At 45.7% G+C, this 26,181-nt stretch overlaps 1 protein-coding gene across 3 annotated transcripts in view; it reads right to left on the reverse strand.

Moving 5' to 3' along the window:
* The window catches only part of Nod1 (nucleotide binding oligomerization domain containing 1), a 62,514-nt gene that overhangs the window by 33,286 nt on the left and 3,047 nt on the right, over nucleotides 1-26,181 (reverse strand). For 2 of the 3 annotated variants that reach the window (XM_015490187.2, XM_015490186.2), the window contains exons 2-6: nucleotides 10,562-10,644; nucleotides 8,565-8,875; nucleotides 6,524-6,698; nucleotides 2,876-4,700; nucleotides 373-456 (exon numbers count right to left, since the gene is read on the reverse strand). In XM_015490187.2, coding sequence (XP_015345673.1) covers nucleotides 373-456; nucleotides 2,876-4,700; nucleotides 6,524-6,698; nucleotides 8,565-8,759 — 2,279 coding nt within the window. In that variant the 5' untranslated portion in view covers nucleotides 8,760-8,875; nucleotides 10,562-10,644. The remainder of the gene's footprint in view (nucleotides 1-372; nucleotides 457-2,875; nucleotides 4,701-6,523; nucleotides 6,699-8,564; nucleotides 8,876-10,561; nucleotides 10,645-26,181) is intronic. The other variant, XM_048786412.1, reaches the window with a different exon arrangement.

A 26,181-nucleotide genomic window follows, 5' to 3' on the forward strand; every position in this document is an offset into this window, starting at 1 on the left:
CTATTGCTGAGGCTGGCTTTGAATTTGCAATCCTTCTACCTCAGCCTCCAGAGCCACTGGGATTATAGTCGTGCGCCGCTGTGCCTGGTCACAAACAGTATTTTAATGTTTACGAAACTTACCCCCATGTATTTCCTCTTAGCATCTTTCAATAACCAGGTATTAGATGACCTGCATGGATTAGGATCCCCATTTATAAGTGAGGAATCTGAGGCTCAGCAAGAATTCAGTCTGAGACAGAAACAGATCCCAGGCACTTGCCACCCACCGCCCTGATCCTGGCCAACCTGCTGGGGACCCATATGGATGGCAACTTCGGCTGCTTAGTATCATTACTAAGTAGTTGGCCCAGTGTTCCTGAGAAAGACATACCCCAAATACTCCAGAATTTTGTACTTGGTCAGCTCTTCACACAGCACCTTCACACCACTATCCGTGATCTGGTTGACACTGAGTCTGAAACACAACAGCAAAGACAATGACAAATTTGGGCAGTTTCTAAATCAGAGGGAAGAGGCTGGGGTCAGCAAACCTCTATAAAGGGCCAGTGAGCAAATGTTTTAGGCTTTGCAGCTGGTTCCCAGCCCCACCACTGATTCACTGTCCTCGTTCCATAAAGGATCTGACCAAGGCAGTAAAGCAGCCAGTAAGTAATCAAGTGGTATGGTGTGGGAAGCCGTTCTTGCACGTGATTGGGCACCTCCCTGACTGGGTGTGAGGTGTTCCGGCCAAGCTGTGTCAGAACTAATCCCCACCCTTTTTAGGTGCGAGAGCCCATCCGTGTGGGGTGTGACTGACCATTGACCCTGAGACCAATCACTGACCCTGACCTTGGAATGCTGTCCCCCTCAACCTTCATTGGATGGAATTTTCCCCTGAATTTCTTGTTCCCCAATAAAAGGCCACTCCCTGGCGTGCCCTTCCTCTCTCCTGCTAGTCTCTTGTGTAAACCTCACTACCCCACCAGGTGGCTCGAGGCAGGAGCCAGAGGGGGCCGTCTCTGACCTGGTCAAGAAAAAGTAAATTGAGTTTATGTGTGTTTATTTTGATCTCACTAGTTAACTTCTATGCTTAGGACCTCTAGTATGAAGCTAGCGTGCTGGTCACGCGGCAGAGTGTGGCTGGGCTCTAATAAAGCTTTATTGACAAACATAAGCCATGGGCCGAATTTAGTCCACAAGCTGACTTCTGTAATAAATTAAAGGCCAAACAGGTAAAAGCTTGATTTTTAGGCCACATCAAAATGATCAGGTCAGACACTCCAGACCCTTACCTCTATTGTAGCCAGATTGGTGGTGGTGTACAGTGTGCACATGTCCTGTATGATCATCCCAGGTTGACAGAGGCTATTAGTCACTTCCAGTGTCTATGCTTTCTTAGCAATAGAAACCTCCCTCCTTTTTTACTTGACATATACAATTCAATTCTACCAGTGAAATTGAAGAAACAGTATCATTAGCAGTAGTTGAACAGTCTTTTTAAAATAATAAGGTTTGCTCTTTTTAGCCTTTTCCTTTGTCCTGGTGGCTAGATTGCTGACTGGAGCATGGGTAGCCATGTTGCGTGCGTTAAAGCATAGAAGCGAGATAGTGAGAATGGCATTAGAACAAGGCAGAAGAGAACCTGGGCTCCTGATGGTTATGGAGACACTATACCAGCTCTGTATTACCTACCTCTAGCCTTTGCATAAAAAGAGAAATAAGCTTAAAACTTATTTAAGACATCAAGATTTTGTAGTTTGTCTAACTCTCCAGCTGAAATGAATCCTATCGGGTACTCTCGGGGGAAATCAGAGAGCTTCCCCGTAGTCGCCCATAGTCTCCTACTTTCCTGTGAGCTGTTTTTCCTTTCCTGGGGACAGCAGAATGGATCAGGACCACCACACTGCTGCCAAGTCTCTCTTTCATAGGATGGGTGCAAGGTGGCGCAGGATGACAGATTGCCAAAGGCTGCAGAAGAGAGCGGTTGGCTGCTAGGGCAGAGGACAGGTTCCAGGCTTTCAATTCCCAGGCCAGGGAAGCCTGCAGCTCCTGGCACTCCATGTGCCCACACAGATTCCTCTCTGGCACCAGTACATCAGGCCCTGGGAGGCAGGTGCAAATCCCCACTGCTCTTCAGAAATATATGAGCCAAGTAATAGAGAATTCCAGGCTGGTAAGACTGACAAGGTTTGTTCTAAGCAGGAAATGCTAATAGACAAGAGCAGACTGGCCTCTTTCCTGAAAACCCTCAGATGGAAAAACTACCATGTGGCAGAATTTTCACCAAGCAAATAGGGCTGCTTATTTGACCATGAAAGGCAACTCATGCCAAGCAGCTCCAGGTCAGCTTTCTCTGCAGTCACGAAACCTCCCTCATGCCAGAAACTTTTCACAGGCTATCTCTAATCCTTCAATTGGTCTTAAAAGATAGCTTCTTTATGCCATCTTTATTCTGGCTCTACCCTGTCTCAGCTATGTGATCTGAGTCAGTAATTATCTCCTCTGTGCCTCTGTTTCCTCATTTACCCAAATGGAGACAATGATAGTACCTACTTTATAGAGTGAAGAGCATTAAATAAGGTAATATTGGTAATGTGCTTCACCCAACCTCAATAAACTAAATTGTTCTTACTGGGATTGCTGGGATTATGAGCATCTCCTCTTTCCAGAGGAATTCACCAAGGCTCAGAGAGGCTAAGCAGCTTGTTCAAGTGCACCCAGCTGGGGAGGACCAGTTCTGACTCTCTTTAGTCCTTGCCCTCTGTCACCCTGAAAGAAAGTCCAGATGTTCCAAGACCAGTGACTGTGAGTTCTAGGGGACAACAGACTAGGGGATCCTGACCAGTGATGCCAGTCCTGGCCCCATTCCAAGCCCCACCCCACCCTTGTCTGACCTGATAACGGTGAGGCGGCTGAAGCAAGGCTGCAACTCCCGCACACCATAGTCGTTGAGATTGTTGTTGTCCAGATCAAGGGCAAGCCGCTTGCGGGAGTGGTGCAGGACGAAGGAAAGGGCACTGCAGTCAGCGGAGCAGACATTGCAGAAGGTCAGCTTGAGGTAGTTGGCGCAGATGCCCTTGGCCGCCAGCTGCCCCACCTTCTGGCTCTGCGTCTCATAGATACAGCGCAGCATCCAGAGGAAGGTGGGCATGGCCTGCACTTGGCTGAAACCCCCGGAATGACACCGGGGCAGGCTCTTCAGGTAGGCGCGCAGGCTGGCAAACAGGTGCCCCCACAAGGCCTTGCGCTTCCTCCGCAGGGTGGCAGCAGGCACCAGGTGCTGCAGGAGTTTCTGTCTGGCTTTGGACAACAGCCCGCACAGGAAGAGGTTGGTGAACTGAAAATGATCCTTGTTTTTGAAGGGATCAGAACGTGCCAGCCTGCCGCCCCCGAAGCACTGGAAAGGAAGGAAGGGAGGATAGCAGGACTCTACCGCTGCCTCTCCAGGAGGCGCCCACTCTTGAAAGAACCTGAGCAGCTCCCGGTGTCCCACCTTGTTGTCCACCACGAGAAAAAAGGCGGTAAAGAAGGCCTGGAGGGTGATGTGGAAAAACTCATAAGACTGCTGTCCCCCTTCAGGGGTCATTTCTGGCACGGCCCTCAGGAAGCCCAGCTGCAGGTCCCCCTCCTTCAGCTCGGAGGCCTGCACCTCCTCCTGGGTGAACACGAAGAGGCTCCTCTCCATGCCGCTGTGAGCCACCTGCCCCAGCGAGCGCAGTGTGCGCCAGCCCGCGCTGAAGGTCTCGGCGGGGCTGCGCGTGTTGCGCTGCACCAAGCTGCTGGGCTGCGTCCTGTTCAGATGGACCTCGGTGACCAGCAGGAAGACGTCGGTCAGGGTCACCGTGCAGTCCGAAAGTTGCGGGGAGCCTTCGAGGGTGGTGTAGAAGTGCTGGAAGCACCGGAAGATGATCCAGCAGAAGAGAGGCACGGTGCACAAGCTGCAGAGGTTGGGGTTGGCCTCCAGCTGCTGCAGCAGGCGGTCCTGCGCAGGGCGCTCAGGGAACATCTTCCGGGCATAAGTCTGCAGGTGGCTGGGGGAAAAGCCCCGGAGAAGCACTTTCTTCCGCAGGAGCTGGCGGGGCACCTCGACACCCGTGCGGGCCGTGAGCAGCTTGCTGGCGCCCTTGAGCAGCCTTCCGCTGAGCAGGTTGGACAGCAGGACCAGCGGGTGGGCGGGCTCCCTGGGGCAGCAGCTGTCAGGCACGCGGCTCAAGTCGAAGTCCGAGTGCAGCTCGTCCAAGCCATCGAAGGTGAAGAGGGCCACGTGGGGAAAGCGCAACAGGAAAGCAAACACCTCATCGGGGTCCTGCTCCGGGTAGCAGTAATGCTTGAAAAGCAGGTCCTGCAGGCACAGCGTGTCACTCTCCTTGAAGCAGCTGAACATGCGGCAGCGGAAGTGGAAGAAGAACTTGACCCCTATGTCCAGCCGGCCTGAGGCCCAGAGGCTCTGCAGCCGCTGCAGCAGCATGGATTTGCCCACACCCGCGTCCCCGAACACGAAGATGGTCTCGCCCTGCTCGTTGAGGACGCCTGAGCTGTGGTCCAGGAGGCAGGACAGGCTGCCCAGGCTGCCCAGGTTCTCGTTGCTGAAGCTCACCAGCTCCATGACGGTATCCATGTAGATCTCCTCCAGCAGCAGGTCCTCCTTTTGGGCATAACACAGCATGAATTTGGAGTCACAACCCAATTGGTGCCTCAGCTTCTGGGTGTACCTGCTCACTGGAGAGACGGGTGGCAGGCACATGTCGGGGTGAGAGGCAGAGAGAGAGAGGTGGAAACCACATCAAACAGGGAGATATCAAGGAGGAAAGGCAAGCCCTCAAGCAAACCAAACACCCCCCAGGGCCCCTGGGGTGCTCAGTGCAGGCATTCCTCAATACCGGCCCTCTGAAACCTGGAAGAGCCCACACTCCAGAAACTGAGCATCTCCAGGTTTCCATCCCTCTGCTTGCCTTCCTTTTTAGCCCCGCTAGAGGGCGACACACTTCAACTGGGATCAGAGTCTGAGATAGGCCTCTTGTTCCTCTGCAGTGTTGTCACTGAACTCTAGCTGAAGACAGAAGCCCCTACACTGGAGGGCCAGGCCAGATGGCCCTGCTTCCCTGCCCCATCCCTCAGCCTTGTTCAAATACCACGAGCCAGTTCCCATTGGAAATTTCACTGTTAAAGAAAAAATGACCCTGACCTTTCTTTTGCTTGCAACATAGCTGTTAAAGCAGCTGGTCTCAAAAGCCAGAGGCCAAAACTTTTTATACAATGATGAACATTATGGTTTACAAAGGAGCCGCGTGCCTCACCTAAAATACCACAACTAGTACACTAAGATGAAGGCAGCACCAGCCCTGGCGCCCAAGCTGTGGGCCTTGGGTTACCAATGTTTGGCATAGCAACTGGGTAAGGTCTGAGCAGCCCACAGGGGCAGAGATGTTCACATGGGTGCCATGCTCCCAGCAAACCTGAGTGACAAGAATGAGACTTAATGCCACAAAGCAAGTGGTTCTTCCCCGAACAAAAGGCTGTTCCCTACATTCCTTTATAATAGTCTTAATTATAATTCAATTAGCCAAAATTGGGTACCCATGTATATTTCCAGATTCATCTCCAATCCTTTTCCCATCAACTTTCCAACTTGGTTGCCTATTTAATATTTGTAAAGTGAATTGTATTTTGTTTACCACTTTATTGAAGTGTAATTTATATACCACAAATTTCACTCACTAGTGTTATAGACTTATCATTGACTTTTACAAGTGTATAAAGTTGTGCAAACATTAGCACGATCCAGTTCTAGAATACATCCATCGCACTCCTGAAGATTTTTCATACCTATTTGCGGCCAATCCCTGCCCCCACCTTTACTGCTCTGCTTTCTTTCTCTCTAAATCGGCTTTTCCTATGATTTTAGCCTTTTGCATGCAGCTTCTTATAGAGTGAATTATACTTTAAAGGCTAGGAAATAACTGGCTAAAGGAACCAATGGAGAAGTCCTTTGAGAGGACAACTCACCATGGAATATTTTTCCTTTTTTCATAGGGGAAGGAGCAATAAGAGCAAAACGCTGGCTGTGGATGGCAGCTACAGGAGCAAGTCCATCCCTGGCCCTAAAAGTCTGCTTGTTGGCCATTGGCCTTGTTCTCCCTAAACATACACCTGGCTCTCTAGGTATGTTCTTTGCTTCTGTTTCCAAGGTCAAACTATCTTTTTTTTTTTTTGGTACTGACATTAAATTAAGGGGTGCTTTACCACTGAGCCACATTCCTAGTCCTTTTTATCTTTTATTTTGAGACAGGGTCTCGCTAAATGGCTAAGGCTGGCCTCAAACTTGCAATCCTTTTGCCTCGGCCTCCCAGGTATCCAGGATTACAAGCATGTGTTACAGTGCCTAGCAAGAATTAAATTAATTTTATTATCTGGTGCTATTCCAACTTGAGGTGGAATACGAGACTGACTTTTATGCCCACTTGGGTCTCAGTGCTACAGCATTTCCAGACCCACTGTCCTTGTGCACAGGTGCCTGTAGTCACCCTGGAGCTGACTCATACCTGGGTCGGTGTTGACAATAGTTTTGCTCTGAATGAGCTGGGAAGGAGAGTAGCAGATCTCCAATAGCCACGGCCTGAGGTCCACATAAGCATCTGCAAGTTGCTGGAGCACGTAGAGGAAGAACTCAGAAACCTCCTCACCCTTGCTCTGGACCAGGTCCAGAAGTTTTCGGACCTGGTGGCAGCACAAGCAGAAGGGTTATGAGCTGGCATGAGGGGTCCTTCCTGACAGAAAGATACCTCGGTGGGCTTAGTTCAGGGCTCTGAGCTCTTACTAAGCCAATATGAAAATCTGATGCATTAGAAGCCTAGCATCTTCTAAATTGATCTTCTTGGCAAGAGGCAAAACTGGGAAGCTTCCATGAGCCTAAAAATAAAAAAGTTTAGACTCACAACTAGAACCATATCCACCCATGGGATTCTCTGTCTGCTTTCCCTGGGGATTGAACCCAGAGCTTCATACATAGAAGGCAAGTATTCCACTACCAGGCCGAATCCCGGCTTTTTATCTTAACCTAGCACTATTGCCATCAGGAATGATTATGGAGAGGGAGAAAATCACCCTGAAGCCTAATGAGGCGGCAGCTGGGCCATGCAGCAAGAGGGTAACAGACCCCCATATGTATTATATGTTTTAAGTAGCCTTTTTTTTTTAATTAAAAATGCAGGGGGAAAATAAGTGTGCTACTGAGTTTCAAATAAGTTCTGTCATTCCTTTAAGTGAGACGGAGTTATGGGTCTCAATTCTATTTTTTCAGAAGGTAACACCAAACTTAGGTGAAACTAGTTGCTGCTACATTGTCTACAATGGAACGTGGAGACCTCCTCCTTGGGGACCCACCTTGGATGTAGTCCTTCCTAAACACAAGGCCATGTCCATCCTGAGTCCTAGCCTGCTACCAGCAGCCCATAGGGCTTCAAGGCACAGAATGACCATCACTGCTAGTGTTCTGTGCTCATCTGCTTTTTCTCTCCCATTCATTTAAAGTGGATTTAACCATAAGTTGTCTGGAACCAATATGTATGGCAATGAAAGCTAGATCTAAGAGCTTGCTCCAGCCACAACCACGGAACTGATATGCATAACCATGAAAAGAACCCAATAATTGGAGCACTGACGCTCTAACAAGACCTCAGCATGGGCTGACCACTTCCGGCTCATCCATGGCATCTACCACTACCACCAACCTGTCATAGCTACTGCCACTAGAGCCTGTGGACAAGTGTATAGGATCAAGCATTCACATTGTGATGAAGAGTGAGAAGGAAATTGTTGGAACATTTCTAGGATTTGATGACTTTGTCAGCATCCTTTTAAAAAGTGGTGGTGGCCTAGGTTTTTTTTAATTTTTTTTTTTTTAGTTGTTGATAGACATTTATTTTGTTTATTTAGTTGCAGTGCTGAGAATCAGACCTAGTGCTTCACACGGGCCAGGCAAGTGCACTACAGCTGAGCCCCAGCTCCAGCCCCCAAATGCTTTTACTCATACAATGAAAATCACACCAGAAGGAAGAGGATTACTAAATTAGATCAGATTTTGCTAAATGGAAATGAAATCACACCAGAAGGAAGAGGATTAATAAATTAGATCAGATTTTGCTAAAGGGAAATAATATAACAATGCTGATTCCTAGAGGAGAAGGACTTGGAGTCCAAACGAATTTCCTTGACTTATGCTAGATTCCACTTTGTTTGTAATAGCAACAAAACAGATTTTGTAAAACATCTTCTAATGTTTAGATTCTCTAAAGCTCATTTTCCTGTTAAAGGGAAATACTTTGAAAATGTATTATATGGCCCTTTTTCTAAGTTAATCATGATTATCTTGGAAAAAGAAGAAATTAGGTTTTTTTTGAAGATTAAAAAAATGAAGGTATTTTTGGTTAAAAAATTAAAACAACAACAACAACAAATAAACTCAACATGAAATTCTTCCCCGCTTACTAAACTCACAAAACCCCTGACTCAGGCCAGAAGGGACAAGACCCTTCCAGCTTCAGGGGCTCAAGTCCTGCCAGTACCAATCCCATCACCAAGCACCTTGTCAGGTTGGGTGGGGCAGGCACCCACGATCTCTGCATCCTCAGCTGAGAAGTAGTCATTCTCCAGCAAGTTGTCCACCACACACTGAGTGTTACGGATGTGAGTGACCAGAAGTTCCCGGTTGATCTTCAACAAGTTGATGTAGGAGTCAGAACCAGCTGGGATGCTCTCACGGTGCTCCTGTGTTTCCATAGTTAAAGTAGCAAATAGCTACTTTTCCCACATTCATTGTTAGCTGCAGGTGTCTTCCTGGTACAAGGGCAATCAGGATTCAGGACCCTCAGGGTCCCCGCCTCTCAGTGCAGACTCTAAAGTGATAAAGGAAGTGATCAACAAAGCAAAAGCCCTGGAAGGGTTCCCCCAGCTGTCTCTCCCACGGCATTTCTTTACTTACAGCAGGACGGAGGCATGCTTATGACTTTTATCTGAGATGCATTCCAGAAAAAAAATATATTTAATTTTTGGCTTGTGGGTTTTTAATAATTACTAGGGTAACTGAACAAAAGCACCCACCTCTTGTTTAGCAAAGCTCCCTAATTTTTATTATCTTCTTTGAGAAAGCAAAAGTGTGCCTGAATTCTAGACTGTGATCGAGCTGGACAGGTGTATGGTCTTACATATCAAGGTTAACTGGGATGGGAGGTGTCTGCATCCTCCACGTGATGAGCACAGCAATCTCAGAACTGGGAACAGAGGAACTACAGGGGAGGGTGAGATACAGAGTGCGCAGAAAATGGCCCAAGGAAACAGCCTGCATGAGGACTCCTATGGTGACCAGAGCCAAGAAACCTAGGGACAACGATGTGTCATTACTGCCCCTTCTGTGTTGAGCCATAGACCTCTGCTGACCCTACTATCTTCATACCTTCAGTAAAGTCTGTTCTGTACAAGCACCATGGGGAGGAAGGAGGAGCAATGGCCATGTGTGGACTGAGAGGACAGAGGGAACATGGGTTCTTAGTGTGATGTGACCAGGAGAGGCATCTTTCTGGAAACCCTTGAAAACCTCATGAACATGATGAATTTCCAGTCTCGGTAGGAACAGGGACCCAAGTTATTTTAGCTGGGTGTTAAAAATGGGTTCATCTGAGTTATCTCCAAATTGCGTTGATTTGCTTTCTTGCAACAACAAACTAAGATCATTGAGCTACATCTTTGGTTATCCGTATATGTGAAGAAAGAATCAAAATCTTGGAAGCAGAAAGACCTTGAACTGACCACTTGGTCCTTTGCCCAGGTAGGAAAATCCATACATTTCACAGAAATAGTACAAAATTATTATTGTTGAGCTAAAAAAAGTTCATAGACCTCTGAACAGTGTTATTCATTTATGTCTCATGAACCATGCCTGCTAACATTCAAGTCTAGTGGTTTTCAAATTTTTGTTTAACAAGTCATTTGTGAGTTTCTACGCTAACACAGTTCCATTTCTTTCTTTCTTTCTTTTTTTTTTTTGTTGTACCAGGGATTGAACTTAGAGCACTCAACCACTGAGCCACATCCCCAGCCCTATTTTGTATTTTATTTAAAGACAGGGTCTCACTGAGTTGTTTAGTGCTTCACTTTTTGCTGAGGCTGGTTTTGAACTCCAATCCTCCTGCCTTAGCCTCCCAAGACACTGGGATTACAGGCGTGTACCACCACGCCTGGCCTTCTTCTTAATTTACCTACCAAATTGCTAAGTCTTCATAGAGTCTCAGTTGTACCTCACATAATAACCTCCCTTTTTTAACCTGAGTGACTAAGCAAGTGACAATATAAAATAAAACTTTGAGCAACAGAAGAGCAAGAGATTCTTACCAAAATGAATTTAAAGGATGAGAATGATTTGTTACTATTCTACTAACAGCATGCTAACCTATTAGATGTGAATGCAGCCTTTTTTATTGTGGTCAATTCTGTGACCCACTTTTAAGAGCCACAGCTTTAGAAAATCAATTCCTTTAAGACATATCAGCTGATAACATTAAATTTAAGTTAATGGTTAATAATACCTTTTAAAGTGTCTGGCATCATTCTGGGAAGGAAGTAAAAATATTTCACTTCTCGCCTTAAAACTTCAATTTCTTTCTGGAATCTGCAAAATTGAAAAAGAAGAAAGGTGTTTTGAAAATGCTATAGTGTGGAATGGTGAAGGAATGAGTGAAATTGCTAATAACATAGTTTTTAAATCCCAAAACTCCAGGATCTGAGAGTACTTTCTGTACCATTTTCTTTCTGGACAGGTTTCCAAATGTCAATCACTGGGGCACTACGTCACTTGTTTTGTTGTTGCCATAATTGAGACCATAATTGAGACCCACCTGTCCTTTACTTGCTTAACTTTTTGATTACAATTGAGTTTTTAAAACTCTAATAGATTAGGTGCACATTTGTAATCCCAGCAGCTGGGGAGACTGTGGCAGGAGGATCGAGAGTTCAAAGCCAGCCTCAGCAACTTGGCGAGGCACTTAGCAACGCAGCAAGACCCTGTCTCTAAATAAAATATTTTAAAAAGGGCTAAGGATGTGGCTCAGTGGCTAAGCACCCCTGGGTTCAATCCTCAGTACCAAAAAGGAAAAAACCAAGACCAAAAACAAAAACCCTCTAATAGATTAATTTTCAGGGCGGTTTTATGTTGCCATTAGAAAGAGGAAAAAATTACTTGCAATAAAGTAAATAAACTCACCAGAAATAAAACAATGTAAGTATATTCCAGCTGGTGGTACTGTCTGGAGAGTCTAGGGGTGTGAGGCCCTTTCCTCTTGGAAGCATTGGAGAGATGTTAAAGACCTAGTAGCGCAATGTTGAGACTTTTTCTTTAAGATGATGCCAACTGAGAAAGGAGTAGCTTCTCAGTTGACGATGCAGTTTTAATGCCTCGCTCTCTTCTTTAGGGGGCTGGGAATGGGGGTGACACACTTGCTTATCCCTCCCGTACCCCTCTCTGCTTCAGGCATCCATGATCCCACAGGAACAGTGACTTCTCTCCCTAGACTTTTCCTGTAATGACCACCTCGGACATCGCCGTCTCTCACCATCAAAGGTGGAAACGTTCTCCCGATTTCTGGCCACCTAAACAAAACACTATGTTACAGGTCGGCCAGCTGGTGAGGAGACTGTTCATATGGAAGTTCCAGAGCCCTGGTTTGGGATTTAATCAGGGGGCTGTTAGCTCAATTCAGCAGGATGTCAGAAAGACAAAAAGAGGAACTCAAGACTGTCGGGTCCACAGGATCCAAAGGGAGACCAAATCCATACCATGCACACGGCGGGAAAATTCAGAGTCCATGGGCATCTGTAACTAGGAACACCAGGGAGTCAGGGATCTCCTGGCCCTGAGAGATCTTTTACTGTATTTGCTGGTAAAGGGTGAGTCCTTCTGAGAAAAGGCAAGGCAAGGCCAAGGTCAGGCCAGGGCCAGGTTTCTGGGAGTAGAACTTGCTCTGCTGGGTGGGGCTCTCTGGCCAGTGGTACAGGAGAGTGAGGTTGGCAGCTGGAGGGAGACCCTGGTGAGGCAGCTCTAGGAAACAAACCAAGGGGTTCGGGACAGGAATCAAGGCAAAGAAAAGAAAGAAAGAAACAGTAAAAGGAAATCCACATCAATTGTGATTTTTTTTTTCATACCAAGAATTGAACCCACGAGTGCTAAAGCACTGAGTCACATCCGCAGCCCTTTTCATTTTTATTTTGAGACTGGGTCTCACTAAGTTGCTTAGGACCTTGATAAATTGCTGAGGCTGGCCTTGAACTTGTGATCCTCCTGCCTCAGCCTCCCCAGGATTACAGGCATGTGTCACCCCATCCAACTAGTTGTGATTACTTTTGACTGATGGAATGACAGTGATTTATTTTGATTTTGGGAGGCATATTCCAAATTATCAAAAACAAAGAAAATACTTTGTAAGGGGAACTTGGAACCCTAGAATACAGAGAGGTCTCTGGGGACTGCAAGTGGGGTCAGGGGATTACCAGGGTTTTGCCGATGACGATTGTCAGAACTCAGCATCAGCACATGAGATGAGGTCACGGGGACCTATCAGAGAAATGATTATCCTAGAAGGGAGAGCAACTGGGACTCAGGGGCCAAAACTAGCTTCCTGTTTCTGTCCCCTAATCACAAGGAGAAACCACAGATATACATATTCAATGTCACTTTCTAAATGGGGATTTACCCCAGCTTTTTTTTTCCTCTTTACTATTCTAGGGCACCCTGAGAGGAGGTGTTTTCCAGAGATCTTTCTAGGTTTTAATAATTTTTTTCTGTTTTAATAACTTGTCCTCTTTTCTATAGTGACAACACCTGGTCACTGTAGAAAATTCGAGAATTTTGTAATGCATTCCGCTGTCATATATAAATTTTAAAAAAGAAAATGCGAGAAATGAAAAGAAAGAACAGGAAAAAAAGGAGGAAAAGGCAGAAAAAAGTTTGGAGGGAAAAAATTGTCACCTGTCACCCACATGCAATAATCACCTAACATTTTGAAGCCTTTTCTTTCAGTTTTCACCTATGTGGTTTGTGGGTACATTGGGTTCTGGTGTGTTTCTATCTCACCCTTACCTTTATCTCAGAGTTCTTTGTGAATGTCAGGGTCCTTTTGAAGCTGGTTTCTGACCAATCCACCAGGCTTCCAGAAAGCAGAACGCTTCACCTTACCTGGCTTTCCTTTTATAAAGATAAGAAGAACTTACAAGCCACGCTGCTGTGCCCCTGTGCAAGTCCCCGAACCCAAAAGAGGCTCAAAAGCGATGGCGGATGGCTGCACCTTCCCTGGCCTGACCCTGCCTGCCCGAACTGTGTAGCAAACCTGGGTGCTCGGCAGCCTCCACCAGCTGCCATGTCAGCCAACAGAGTTCTACCCTCCACCTGACCTGAGGAACGGCTGTCAGGGTGGAAATGCCTCCATGATGTTGCAGCCTCATGCATTCCTTCCACACAGATCCACTACACACTTGCTCACACTCACAGTCAGCCCAGCTCTGTGAGGGGCCCCAGCAGGCAGATGATCATTGCAAACACAGAGTAAGCGCTTTGGTTGGGGACCTGCATTGACCTAATGCTTTACATACTCTGCAAAAGGCAGGCTTAAATACATGGTCTCTGGAGTCCTTCTCTGGTGTTCAAACTTGATCATTAGCAAGTTAGAAGGAAGCACCTGCTGCATAGATCCATGGCGGAAAGGACTGGTTGCTAGTAAGTTATTTTCAGGTTACAGGGAACAGGGCACACCAAAGTGATCTCGTTCATGGGCTTTATCAGATGGCTCATTGTAAGGACCGCCACTCACTAGCAAGTTAGCCAGCTTCTCTGGGCCTTGATTTCCTCAAAGTGAGAATCCCTGCCTCAAAGTGTTGCTGGAAGAATTGAGTTAATGTGCACAAAATGTCTAGACCAGGGCTGCAGACAATAGACTTCAGTCATTTTCAAATCATTTGATCTTTTCTGTCATCTCCATCCTTACCACAACCGCAGGTGGCAGAGGCCAGTGTTACCACTGCTTTACAAATGAGAAAACTGAGGTTAAGTGTCTTCATGTGGTTCACAGCTGGGCAGGGCAGACCACTCCAGAATGAAGAGTGAGTGCATAAATGGAACGAGAAATGCAGAGAGAGCCCATCTGGAGCTCTCTAGAGAGCTTCCTTGGGCTCCAGTCATGGTGACCACAGAGGTGACTGCTCCATGGGAGCCCTCTGTAGTGGAATGTGACAGGTAGATATGGTTAGAGCCCCTCTCCCTTAGGGAGTTTGAATTTGAGGCACACAGACACTGACCTGGAATAACTCAGACACATGAGTAACAGCCAAATGGTCTCCACAGCCACCAGACACGGGAGCCCTTATTTCATGTGGCCTTTTAATAAACCCCATGAACAAATCTTCCCTGCATGCCCTTGTTCCTGCAGCCTATTAACACTAGCAAATACAGTCCTGTTTAGCAGGTAGCTTTGTCCTGTGCAAGATCATCCAGCAGTGCCTGGATGCAGAAGTCACCCTGCCTCGAGTGTGGCTGTGACTCTTTACTCCCAGAACAAGCAGACACAATCTTCTCCCAAGACAGAATTTGGCCTCCATCCCAACTGATGAGGGCTGGGCAAGAGGAGAAATCTCAAGAAGTCATTTCCCATCATCTACACTGGCTCTATTATTTCACTCTTTGCCAAGACATCCAATTCTTGGAAATCATCATTCATTCTCTTTTAAACATATGTATTTCAAAATGAACAACACAGCTTTCTGCAAATTGGTGTTGCAATACCAGCAGATAAGATTCCAAACTTCTGAGTCCTGTTCAGGGAAACATAAAGAATGTAGCAGATGATAACTTTGAGTTAAAACTCAAAAGATTACACAAACGAAAAAACAAAAAAAACAGTGAGATAGATGTAGTCAGGCCATTCTGCAAGTATTTCTGCTGTGGAAACTTTCTGCAAATATACTGGAAACAAACAGAATTGTAAATAAAAGCAAGGCCAGCTTTGGAATCTGGCCCAGGTCATCTCCCTGGCCACATCCCACTTCTCTCTTCTCAAGTTCTTTTCTTTCTTGAAATGCAAGTTCTCAAACAACCTTCTGCTCAGGAACCTGGGTAGCCCTAGGTAAAGGCTAGTGCTTTTACATACACAGAAACAGGCTTATAATTGGACTTTACTGACCATAGGCTATTTTTCACAGACTTCCTTGAAGATCAACATAGTGGTAGAAATATGCTGCTAGTTACATAGCCCAGGTGTTCCTCCTAGAGACCTGGATTACCACTCCCTACCTCCTTGCTTTGACCCATGACATGTGAGCAGAAGTGAAGGGAGGTGCTTTGGGTAGGCAGCTTGAGGTATCGGTGCACCATTCATCAACAGGCAACTCTTCTTTGGCACTATGGCCAACACCACGCAAGATGGTGGCTGCTCCATCAGCCCAAGGCCAAGTCCATAAATAACTCCAGTGAGTGGCACCCTTGCCAACTGGAGATGCATAGAGGGTGAGCGAGAAATAAGCGATGGTTGTTTGAGCTGCTGAGATTTTAAAATTATCTGTTACTGTGGTTCCTCCTTGCCCAATAATTTGACAGATACAATTTTATATAAGAAGAACATTCTGGACGTGAAGAAACCAAGGCCCAAGATAGGGAGTGAGTTGTCTAAGGCCACTGGGATTGGAAGCAGAGGAGGAACAGTTAAGATGTCTAGCCCAGGAAGCTCACCATAGTCCTCTCTCTCCCTCAGGAGACTGCAGTTTCTACAGGACAGAAACCCACTCCATTAAAGGAGGCATTTTGGCAATCACCCTGTCCTAAGGAAATCACCTCGACTCAAAGATCCTTCCCAGCTAGAAAAAAAAAATGCTCAGTGCTCATTAAACTAAACAATGGTTCATTAAAACCAAACACACATGGGCACAAGGCCTTCCTGTGCACTGGAAGTAAGTGAAAAGCTCCTCCTGGTTTGGGGAAATATCACAGTGAATCTGATGAGCTTGTTCTGAGTGTGAGCAGGAGTATTTTTGTCTTTGATTTAGGAGAAGGCTATCAACTCATGGACTGGTTTGAAATAAGGAATCTAAAGTGAAAAATCAATAGCTGCAAAAATAGCACAGAGCAAAAGTCAACAAAGATGACTTTCAAGTAGGTTTTTTGTTTTTGTTTTTTTTAGTCCAAGGGCCTCAAAAAACACCATACTGAAGAAATGCTTCCTGATTCCCAAGATGTTTTATCATTTCCCCTTCTTTTCCTGTAAATCACACTGCAAAACATTCTCAGCTCAGCTGCCTTCGTGTACCATTCTCACCCCAAGTGGTGTTTCAATTTCAATTTCTTAGCAGCAGATGTGTGATGCCAAATGGACTTTAATCTTCCCCACCCCATACTTGCTCCCCATTCAAATGGTTACCCAGGGAACCACTATAAACACTGTCTCCCTTTCTGTTAAGAACACACCACCACTGGAGTCTAGCCATCAGAAACATCCACAGCAAACCCAGAACTTGCCATACTTGCCAAATAGGCTTCCAGATATTCTGTCCACCACAGTCATGGAGGATTGAAAGAGATAATTGGTAGCATTTTTTTATTCATTAAAATAAGTTATAACCATCATTTCCAGCCTACCCACCTTGGGGTTCATAGTATCAGGATGACAGTATGTCATTAGGACATTCTGGCCCCAGCAACTTAACAATAACCCCAAGCACAATTTGAATATATACCCATAAATGCTAAGGGTTGTAGCTGGATTCTCCTTGAGGAAATTGCTTCTCTCATTAACAACATTCATGATGGTGAATTTAATACAAAACTATCTCCTGAGAGGAGTTTTGCAAATGATGAAGATAATCACGCTGAATCAGTTGACATGAACCCAGATATTCAGGGACAAGGTGATCATGTGAATGACATGCCTCCACCATCCTTCAAGATGCCCAAGAATGAAGCAAGAGGACTAACCCATCCCAAGAGCACTCCAACAGGAAGCTCATGCCCAGCCTGTTTTTATACACTATGCTAGAGCTATAGAGGGAACACATAGGCTCCGTCAACTCAAACTGGGTCCTGCTTTCTCTGCAGCTTAATCCTCAAAAATCCACATGGGGGGGGGGCATTTCTTCTGTTTTCTTGTTTTGTTTTCAATTCATTAAGGAACTTAACCTGGAAAACGAGCTCAGCCTGGTATGCCTTTGCCACAGCAGGAAACTACAGGTGCATGAAGCTATAGTGACTATTGGACACTTTGAAGCTCCATTAACACTCATTTACTTTAAGGATCAGGAAGCACTTAGTCCCTCAGAACTTCAAAGCAGATAGAAGCCAGTCAAGCCAGTCAATATGCCTTCTCTCAGTTTCTCTCCCTTCTTCTATCCCCTTCCCCTCTCTATCTCTCCTTCCCTCCATCTTCCTCTCATGAGAAAGCACCGTATAATCTGAACCCCAGACACACAGACACTGTCATTCTGCCCACAAAGGAAGGAATGCAGACACAGTCAACGTAAGCACTCAGGGTGGGACCATGATGAAATGCAGAACGTCCCTTTGCAGCTGCCTGGACCTTCGGAGAAGCCAAGCAGCTGTCTCGCATTCTCCAGTCAAGTAGCTCTTTTCTCTGGTCAAGAAACCCTGTTCACAGTGCATGGAGGGCCAGCCCCTCCATTCTGCTGGGCTCCCAGAGTGGACTGGAATGCTGACCCACTCACCCATTTTAGAGATGCAGAAACTGAGGCCCTCAGCAGCACAGAAAGTTGTCTGGATCAACCAAAACTAGAATCCAGGTCTCCTGGCACCAAGGCAATTGCTTGTTTTGCTTACTTCTGTTTAGGGTAGCCCCCTTAGCAGGTAAGAGTTTGCCATTTCCCAGTGGGGACTAATACCTGTCAGAGTGGGAAAAGGGCAGTGGTCCCACTTCACCCTGTCCCTCCTCTACAGAAAGGGTGTACTTTATCCCACCTCTCTCAGAGGAGGTGGTACTTTCTTTCCTACACTGATCATTCTTTCTGATCAATTGATTGTGGCAGGGAAGGGCAAAGACCCTAATCACTAGTTGTGTGACTTGGGCAAATAACACTACCCTTTTGTGCTTGTAATTTCTTATCTGCAAAACACAGATAATAAGAGCACCTACCTCATAGGATCACCATGAGGATGCAATGAATTGATGCATCTTCTGGGTTTAGATCAGCCCTGGGCACACAGTGACCTGGGAATTCTGCCCGGGGAATCTTTGAGGCTCAGCATTTGACTATAAGGGATGGCGTCCATGTGCTTAGTTATTGTATCTCTAGCACAAATAGGGTGCTAGAGAAAAACCATCGAATGAATGGATCTGGCCCGACCGCCTACAGCCAGTGCTTCATCACGCTCACTGAAGAATATGTGCATTTCCATGGTTCACGATCCCCCTTAGCGAATTCCAACTGCTAAGTTTATTTGTATAAGTTCCCATTTGTAGGACCACCAGCATTTCCTGTTGCTCTAAGCCTTTCATATTAGCTACTGCCTTAAAAAGGCGAATCAGAGCCTAGCTCTCAGTTTCCAAAGTATTATCAGTTCAGTTGCTGGCTGCTTAAATACCCACTGCTTAGTAATTAGCCTCTCCCTGCAGTGCCTTACGGGGTTGGTTGGCAACTGTGGATTGACCCTTTCCTGGTTTGGTCCAGGCTTTGAAAAACAAGAGTTTCAAAAACATCATGCATGGGGTTCATCTCTGAGGGTCCAGTGAATAAAAACATCTTGGTAAGGACAACTGATAGCAAATAAGAGTCTTGAATCAGAAGCCCGGGTCCTGGAACTCAGCAAAGGCTTAAGTGCTTATGCAGAAGAAAGCACTACACAAAGGGCAGATCTGGAAGCCCTAGGACATCTGGAGGTGGTGTTTAGGACTGACACAGAAAGTGTCTGGGCTTCTCCAGTGAAAAGCAGTTCACAGGAACAAAATGTATTAGTCACCACAGAAGCTTGAGTTGGAACTTGGCTGTGAGCAAATAAACATTGCTGACTGCTAGCCAAAGTGCTTAGCTGAAGACTTGTATTACCCCATTTGAACATGTTACTTCAGCTAGCCAGCATCTGGGACACAGATCTATCAGACCTCAGCCAGACTACCTGGCGTTCATGTGCATTGGCCCTGAGTAGCAATCAGACATTGAGATTTTGACAGAACCACAAACCATGGACCGTTCTCTATGGAGCCCACTCAGCCTGGGCCAGGGCTGCTTACTGAGAGAGCTCCAAGCTTATGGAGAAGACCCAGTGACCAGCCAAGACCCACTGAGGGAGGAGGAGCGGTCCATGCAGATGTCAGAAGCAAGCCAGCATGCTCTGGTAGGGGCTTGGCCCTGTATAGAGGAACCTTTTCCAGTCACCCGAGCTTCAAATAAAGAATGTCCTTCTTCCAAACCCCACACCTCCAAGTATATGCAAATTCAACTGCTGGTAGTTGAATTTGAATTTTTCAACCTGTAGTGTAATTTGAAGTTTCAAAAGTGATAGAGTGGGGCCCGCGGCACACGCCTGTAATCCCAGAGGCTCTGAATGTTGAGGCAGGAGGATCACACGTTCAAAGCCAACCTCAGCAATTTAGCGAGGCCCTAAGCAATTTAGTGAGATGCTGTCTGTAAATAAAATATTTTAAAAAGAGCTGGGGATATAGCTCGGTGGTTAAGCACCCCTGGATTCAATCCCTGGTGCCAAAAAATAAAAAAATAAAAAAGTGATAGGGTAGGGAAAGCATCCCTTTCAGGAATTCTGGGAGGCAGAATAGATGTCTGAAAACCTTCCGTGGATGCCCCTTCCCCAGGGGGTTCCTGGCATTTTGTGTTCAGAAAGATTGACACCTGACCCCACTCCCCCAACTCCCCCCCCCTTCACCCTTTGGAGTCTTTTGTTTCTGCTTCCAGAGGCCTAGAAGGATTAGAAGCCACCAGACCATCCCCTGAGGCTCCTGATGAAGAATGCGGGGTACTTAGGAGGACCCCACCCATTCAAACTCATCTGACCCAGAAAACTCTAGAGCTGGTGCTGTGGGCTGGGCACATCTGGCTCCAAATCCTGGTTCTGCCCTCTTTCACTTTATTCTGAGCCTTGGTTCCTTTGTCTAGAAATTGAAAAGTGCCATGTCTATTTCCAGAATTGTTTCACACTTGAACACAAGGTCTACAAAGCTTCAGAGGTAGGGGTAGCTATGGTTTGAACACGTGTCCTCCAGAAAGTCTGTGTTGGAAACATAACCCTCAATGTCATGTGCTTTCTTTTCTGCTTTTTTCCTTTTCTTTCATGCTGGGGACATGCCAGGCCTCACACATGCCAGGCAGGTGCTCTACCCCTCGGCTACACCCAGCACAGCCATATGGGAACTTCTGGAAATGACAGGGTCTGGGGACTCTGTCCTCATGATGGGATAATCCATTCATGGATTAAAGCAATAATAGATTCACGGAGGTTAAAGTTTGCATCCTAAATGTCCCCCAAAGGCCTGTATACTAAAATGTCTTGGCTGCTAGCTAGCCTGTGGCACCGGGAGGTAGTGACCTCACTTTTCAGAGGTGAGGCCTCATTAGAGGAAGTTAGGTCACTGGGGGTGTGTCCTTGAAGGGATACTGGCACCCTAAACCCTTCCTCTCTCTCTTTGCTTCTCAGTTGCCATGAGGTGAGCAGTTTCCTCCATGATGCCCCCTGCCGTGATGTTCTGTCTCTCCATAGGCCCAAAGGAAACAGGGCTGAGTGACTGTGGACTAAAACCTCTGAAACTATGAGTCAAAATAAACATTTCCTCCTTTTAAGTTGATCTCTCAGGTATTTTGTCAGTGTTGGAAATCTAACACAGCAGGTTATCACGGGAGTGTGTTAGTTATCACTAGCATTGGTCTGTTATACAAGCCGATATAGTGGGCTCTTGTGAGCTCCCTCTCCTCCCCACTGCAGAGTGCCCACCAGCAAGCAGACTTGCACCAGGTGAGGTTCCTTGACCTCAGACTCCCAGCCCCTGAAGAGATAAATTTCTTCAGGTATAGCGACAGAAAACAGACTAATTAATTCTCTATAAATTACCTTTTCTGGACAGATTAATGATAGGGAAAAGAAGGGGGGGGGGAATTCTTCAACAGCTTCTCACTCACTGAACATTAGGGAAAAAATCTCGACTCCTTACCCAGCCTCTTTCCCAGACACTCTGCTTGGCCTGAGCTTGGTTCATTCTCTAGCTATTCTCTGTGCTTCCAGGCTCAGGCCTCACCAGGCCTCTCTGTTCCCCCCCACACCCAATCCTGGGAGACCTCTGGTCTTCAAGCATACTCTTCTTTGCATCTGCATCTTTGGTGCAGGCCCAAGTCCAAGTTGAAGAGGCTAGTTTTTGGAGAAGCAACTCCAGACTGTCCTGATCCTGGCACAGCTCTGATCTTTTGTATCACAGCATGCTGTAGTTTCCACTTAAAGCCTTGCTGAAACAGAGTCCCTTTAACATTAAAAACAACTTTAAAATTAAAAGCAACTTTCTGAGTGTGGTGGAACATATCTATATTTCCAGGGACTCGGGAGGCTGAGGTAGGAGGATGGTGTTTGAGGCCAGCCTCAGCCACTTAGTGAGACCCTCATCAACTAAGTGAAACCCTGTCTCAAAATGAAAAATTAAAAAAAGGGCGGTGGATGTAACTCAGTGATAAAGGGTGTCTGGGTTCAATCCCCAGTACCAAAGTAAATAAATAAAAGCTATTTCTTCATAACAGCTTCTCCCCATCTGGAGTTTCCTCTTGCTGAGAATGGAAACTAGAAGCTATCAAGCTACCCCCTAGTGGGGGTGTTAGGGGAGAAATGAATTGCAACATGTTCCTGACTAGCACAGCCTCATGGAATGTACATGTTTATTTTCTGCCTTTTGTCCTACTGTTCACACACCCGAGTCTCTAGAAAAGGGGAATTGGAGACCAAAATGTTCTCCTCAAGGCCAATTTTGCATAAATCTGTTTTCCTTCACCAACCTTTGCCTCCCAAAATATAGTGGAACCTTCTATTCCCAGTAACATTACCACAACTGATGACTAAATATTTTCTTGTTTGCCCCCCACCACCACCTATGGATGGAAATTCTGTGTTCCCCACAGTTCCTATGCTGAGGTCCTAATCCCCAAGTCCTTGGAGGTGGGGCTTCACAAAGATGCAGATGCATCTTTGATGAAGTCCTGAGGGTAAAGCCCTCTTGACTAATGTCTTTATAAGAAGGGACATGAGGAAGATCTCTTGCTTTCTGTTTCTCTTTCTCTGCCACATGAAGACCCTGCAATAAGGAGGCCATCTGCAAGCCAGGGTGGGTTTACCTGTATACCTGAATGTGCTGCACCCAACATTCATGCCCTCAGCCTCCAGGACTGTAGGAAATTAAGGTCTGTTGTTGAAGCCACCGATCCATGGATTTGTGATAAAGACAGCCTCCAGTCACCTGCCAACTCCATTTGGCCTGAGACTGGGTCTGTGTCATTCACTGCTGCATCCCAAGTATTTAGTCGACTTCTGGTCCTGGCAGGACCGCCTGATAATATTGATTGAATGGATGTATTGAAGAGCTGAAGCCCCAAAGAGCCAGCAGGAACCAGGAATTACAAATAGTTTTCTAATACTCTTCAACACCAGGCTGGGGAGCCAGCAAAATGCTTCATCCCGCAGGGAAAGCCTGAAATTGTCACCTCCTTCACAGAAATGCTAAAGTATCCATCACTTGCTCAGTTGAGAATTTGCTTTTCTGAGCTCCCAAGCTCCATGGACATAGGCCCCTGGGAAGTTGGTGAGATTTCAAGAAGAAGAGATAGCCACTGGAGTAAGGGAAGGTAAGAGATTTCAGTAAAAGGGGTATAATTAGAAGAGCCACCCGTAATTTGTGATGGAATTCTATTTTAGAATTGGAGACCAAAATGTTCTCCTATATCTTCCTCAAGGCCAATTTTGCAAAAATCAATCCCATCCTTGGATGTCTGGGACTGTTTTCTGTGCTCCTAAATATCCCCATACCTGTCTGGGTAAAGGTATGCATTGCTGTACCTTTACACAGGCTAACAATCTCAGTGCACACAGATGGCACTTATTGTAAAACAAACACAATAATTCATCCTAATAGCATCAGTCAATATCAATATCAGGGGCTTCTGTTTTTCATTTTTTTTAGCTGATATTAGGTAGCACACTCTAAGAAACGGTTGAGGTTTACAAGTTACCCGAGTGGGCAAAAGGAGGAGACCCCGACGGTACTACATAAGCAGCCATTTCTTTGGAAGCTGGGGCCCTCTGTCCAGAAACAGGGCTCTAAGCAGAACAGGTGCTCTCCCACCAGTTAATTGTTTAGGAAGTGGTGGCCAGGGCAGGTGGGTGGGACCAGCAGAGGCTAAGCCCTGCTCACTGTGCAGTTGGGGCAGAGGTTAAGAACAAGGGCCCTCTGGGACTGTGGTTGTGGCTCAGTTAGAGTACTCGCCTATCATGTGTGAAGCACTGGATTTGATCCTCAGCACCACAAACAAATAAATAAATAAAATGAAGGTATTGGGTCCATCTCCAACTAAAAATAAATTAAAAACAAATAACAGGGGCCCTACCTACTTCAAGTCCTGGGAACAGCATTTATTCTCTGTCAACTTTGAGCTACTTAACCTAATAAAGCCTCAGTGGTTTCATCTGTAAAATGGAGGGAATGATAAATACTGGGTAGAATTGTTGGAAAGATTTAATGAGCTAAAAACCAAAATTAAAAGCTCTAAAGCCTTACTGGTATGCAGGAAGTCAATGTAAGTGTCTGCTATTATTATTCGGGGTCTATTAAATCAGATGCATCATCATTTCATTTAATCAAATTAAGTCTCAGACCAGTCTTTCCAGACAGATGAGTTATCCCCATTTTGTACCAAAAGCTGAAGGTAGTGAGGATCAAGTACTTTATTCAAAGTCACACCAGTAGCTGATGGCAAAACCAGCACAGGAACCAAAACAGCTGTCATAGTTATCATCACCGTCACAATCACCAGTTCCCAAGAGCTAACTCCTGTTTTTGGAGCTTCACAGAGATTAGTCATCAATACTCAAGCACCTGGTAAGAAAGGAGTCACTATAAAGGTGGACAGAGAGTTGGGGAGGTTAAAGATCTTAGCCAAAGTCACGCAGTTAGTTAAGAAACAAGGTAAGGGAGGGATCCTTGTTCTGGCTCTAAAACCCACTTACATCCTGTCTGCCTGGCATTTGTTATAGATCTCATATCTCCACTTGAAATCACCAACATGCCTGGTTTCATGTTCAGTAAACTCTGGTCTTGTTAAGTGGGGTCAGGAATGGCCTTCTCAGTGAAGGGACCTGTGGTCCTATGTTGTAAAGACTTAGGATACCCCCCACACACCCAAAAAAGAAGCCTAGCTTTCTACACAGTTCCTTGCAGAAGGTTTGGTCCAAGATCATAGAAAGAAATTTGGGAATGTATTCAAATGAAGCATGGTCATTCCTGTTATTAGACCTTTAATCTTTTGGGAATAAGAGCAATGTGTGATATTCTCCCAAGTACATCATCATCTCTCTCACCAAGTAAGGAGTCTCCTCAGCCAGATATGACTGCCCTCTCCAGTCGCATGTGGCTCTGGAAATACCCAGTCACTACATCCTCCCAGTTCCTCTGGCCCTAACTTATATCGTGGTGATGAGACAACAAAAAAGGGACATCAATATTCTCAAACATACAAGGGGTGTTTGTTTAATAAAATAATTTTAATAAAACTCACAGGGATAAATTTTCATGTTTTGTTAAAATATTAATCTACCAGAACCTGGTGCTAATCTGGTACTCAATTAATTGGTAATGACCTGGCTCCTTATCTTGACCTATTTAATATCCCTTTAAACTATATATTTTTTTTCTAATTTAAAGTAAAATTACTTCTCAGCTAAACAAATTCCAAAGTGGTGGCTTACTAGAGAGTAGCCTATTGATTGTAATGACATAAAATCACCTTGCTGGCTGCATAGAAGCCATCTCTTCTCAGGGAATTCTGCTCCATCAAAGGACCAAGAAAAGATGCCCTAAGAGTAACAGCATCCCCAACTGGCTCCAGAAGTTGCGGAGAAGGCAAAGGGAAAGGTGGTGGAGAAACTGCGTTGGCCACCTCTGTGTAGCCATCTGCCTAGCTTGGTGTGTGACAGTTCCAGAAAAAACTCAAGTTGAAATAAGAATCTGTTGCAGGGCCTGACCTTGGACCCTCATGGAGGAATGCTTATCTTGCTCATTGTGCAGCAGGGAAGTCCTAACACAGAACAATAGAACTGCTATGTTTTGGGACAGAACACTGGCAAGCGCCATTTCCTTGCTCCTTTGACAAGAAGTTATTCTTCTGTTGGTGCAAGGTCAGCCTAGTGGCAGTTCCTGAACTCTTGGTGTCTGGACTTTTGTAAGATGATACGTTGTGTATCACCTCTGGCCTATCATGAATGTTATATGTAAATTGGCCCATACCCACTATAAAAGCTATTTTTTAAATATTTTGTTTATTTAGTTGTAGTTGGACCCAGTACCTTTATTTTATTTTTATGTAGTGCTGAGGATCGAACCCAGGGCCTTGCATGTGCTAGGCAAGCACTCTACCTCTGAGCTACAACCCCAGCCCATTATAAAAGATATTTTTGCCGTGCAATAAAGCAGACTCTGTTCTCCAAACCATCTCAGGAGGGGTTTCTCAGTGCTCTTAAGCTCCCCACAGTCGATGCTGGAAGGGCAGGCCTCTCAACAAGAATCCAAGCCAGGATATCTTGCTTCAATAAACTTTCTAGCACTGGGTAAAATCCATCAATTCACTGAAATGGTAGCAGCTACACAGTACTTTCCACAAGAGTCAAATTTGGAAAGAACACAAGAACACTTATCCTCAACAAATACTCCTTCCACCCCTGTACTGCGGATAGAACCCAGGGACTCTACCACTGAGCTACAGCCCCAGCCATTTTCATTTTTTATTTTTTTAAATTTATTTATTCTAATTAGGTATATATGACAACAGAATGCATTTTGATTCATTGTACACAACTGCAGCACAATTTTCATTTCTCTGGTTGTACACAATGTAGCGTCCCACAATGTTATGCATGTAAAGAGAGTAATGATGTCCATCTCATTCCACCATCTTTCCTGCCCCCATGCCT

The sequence above is a fragment of the Marmota marmota genome, unplaced genomic scaffold, assembly GCF_001458135.2.
Source record: "Marmota marmota marmota unplaced genomic scaffold, marMar, whole genome shotgun sequence".
NCBI lineage: Eukaryota > Metazoa > Chordata > Mammalia > Rodentia > Sciuridae > Marmota > Marmota marmota.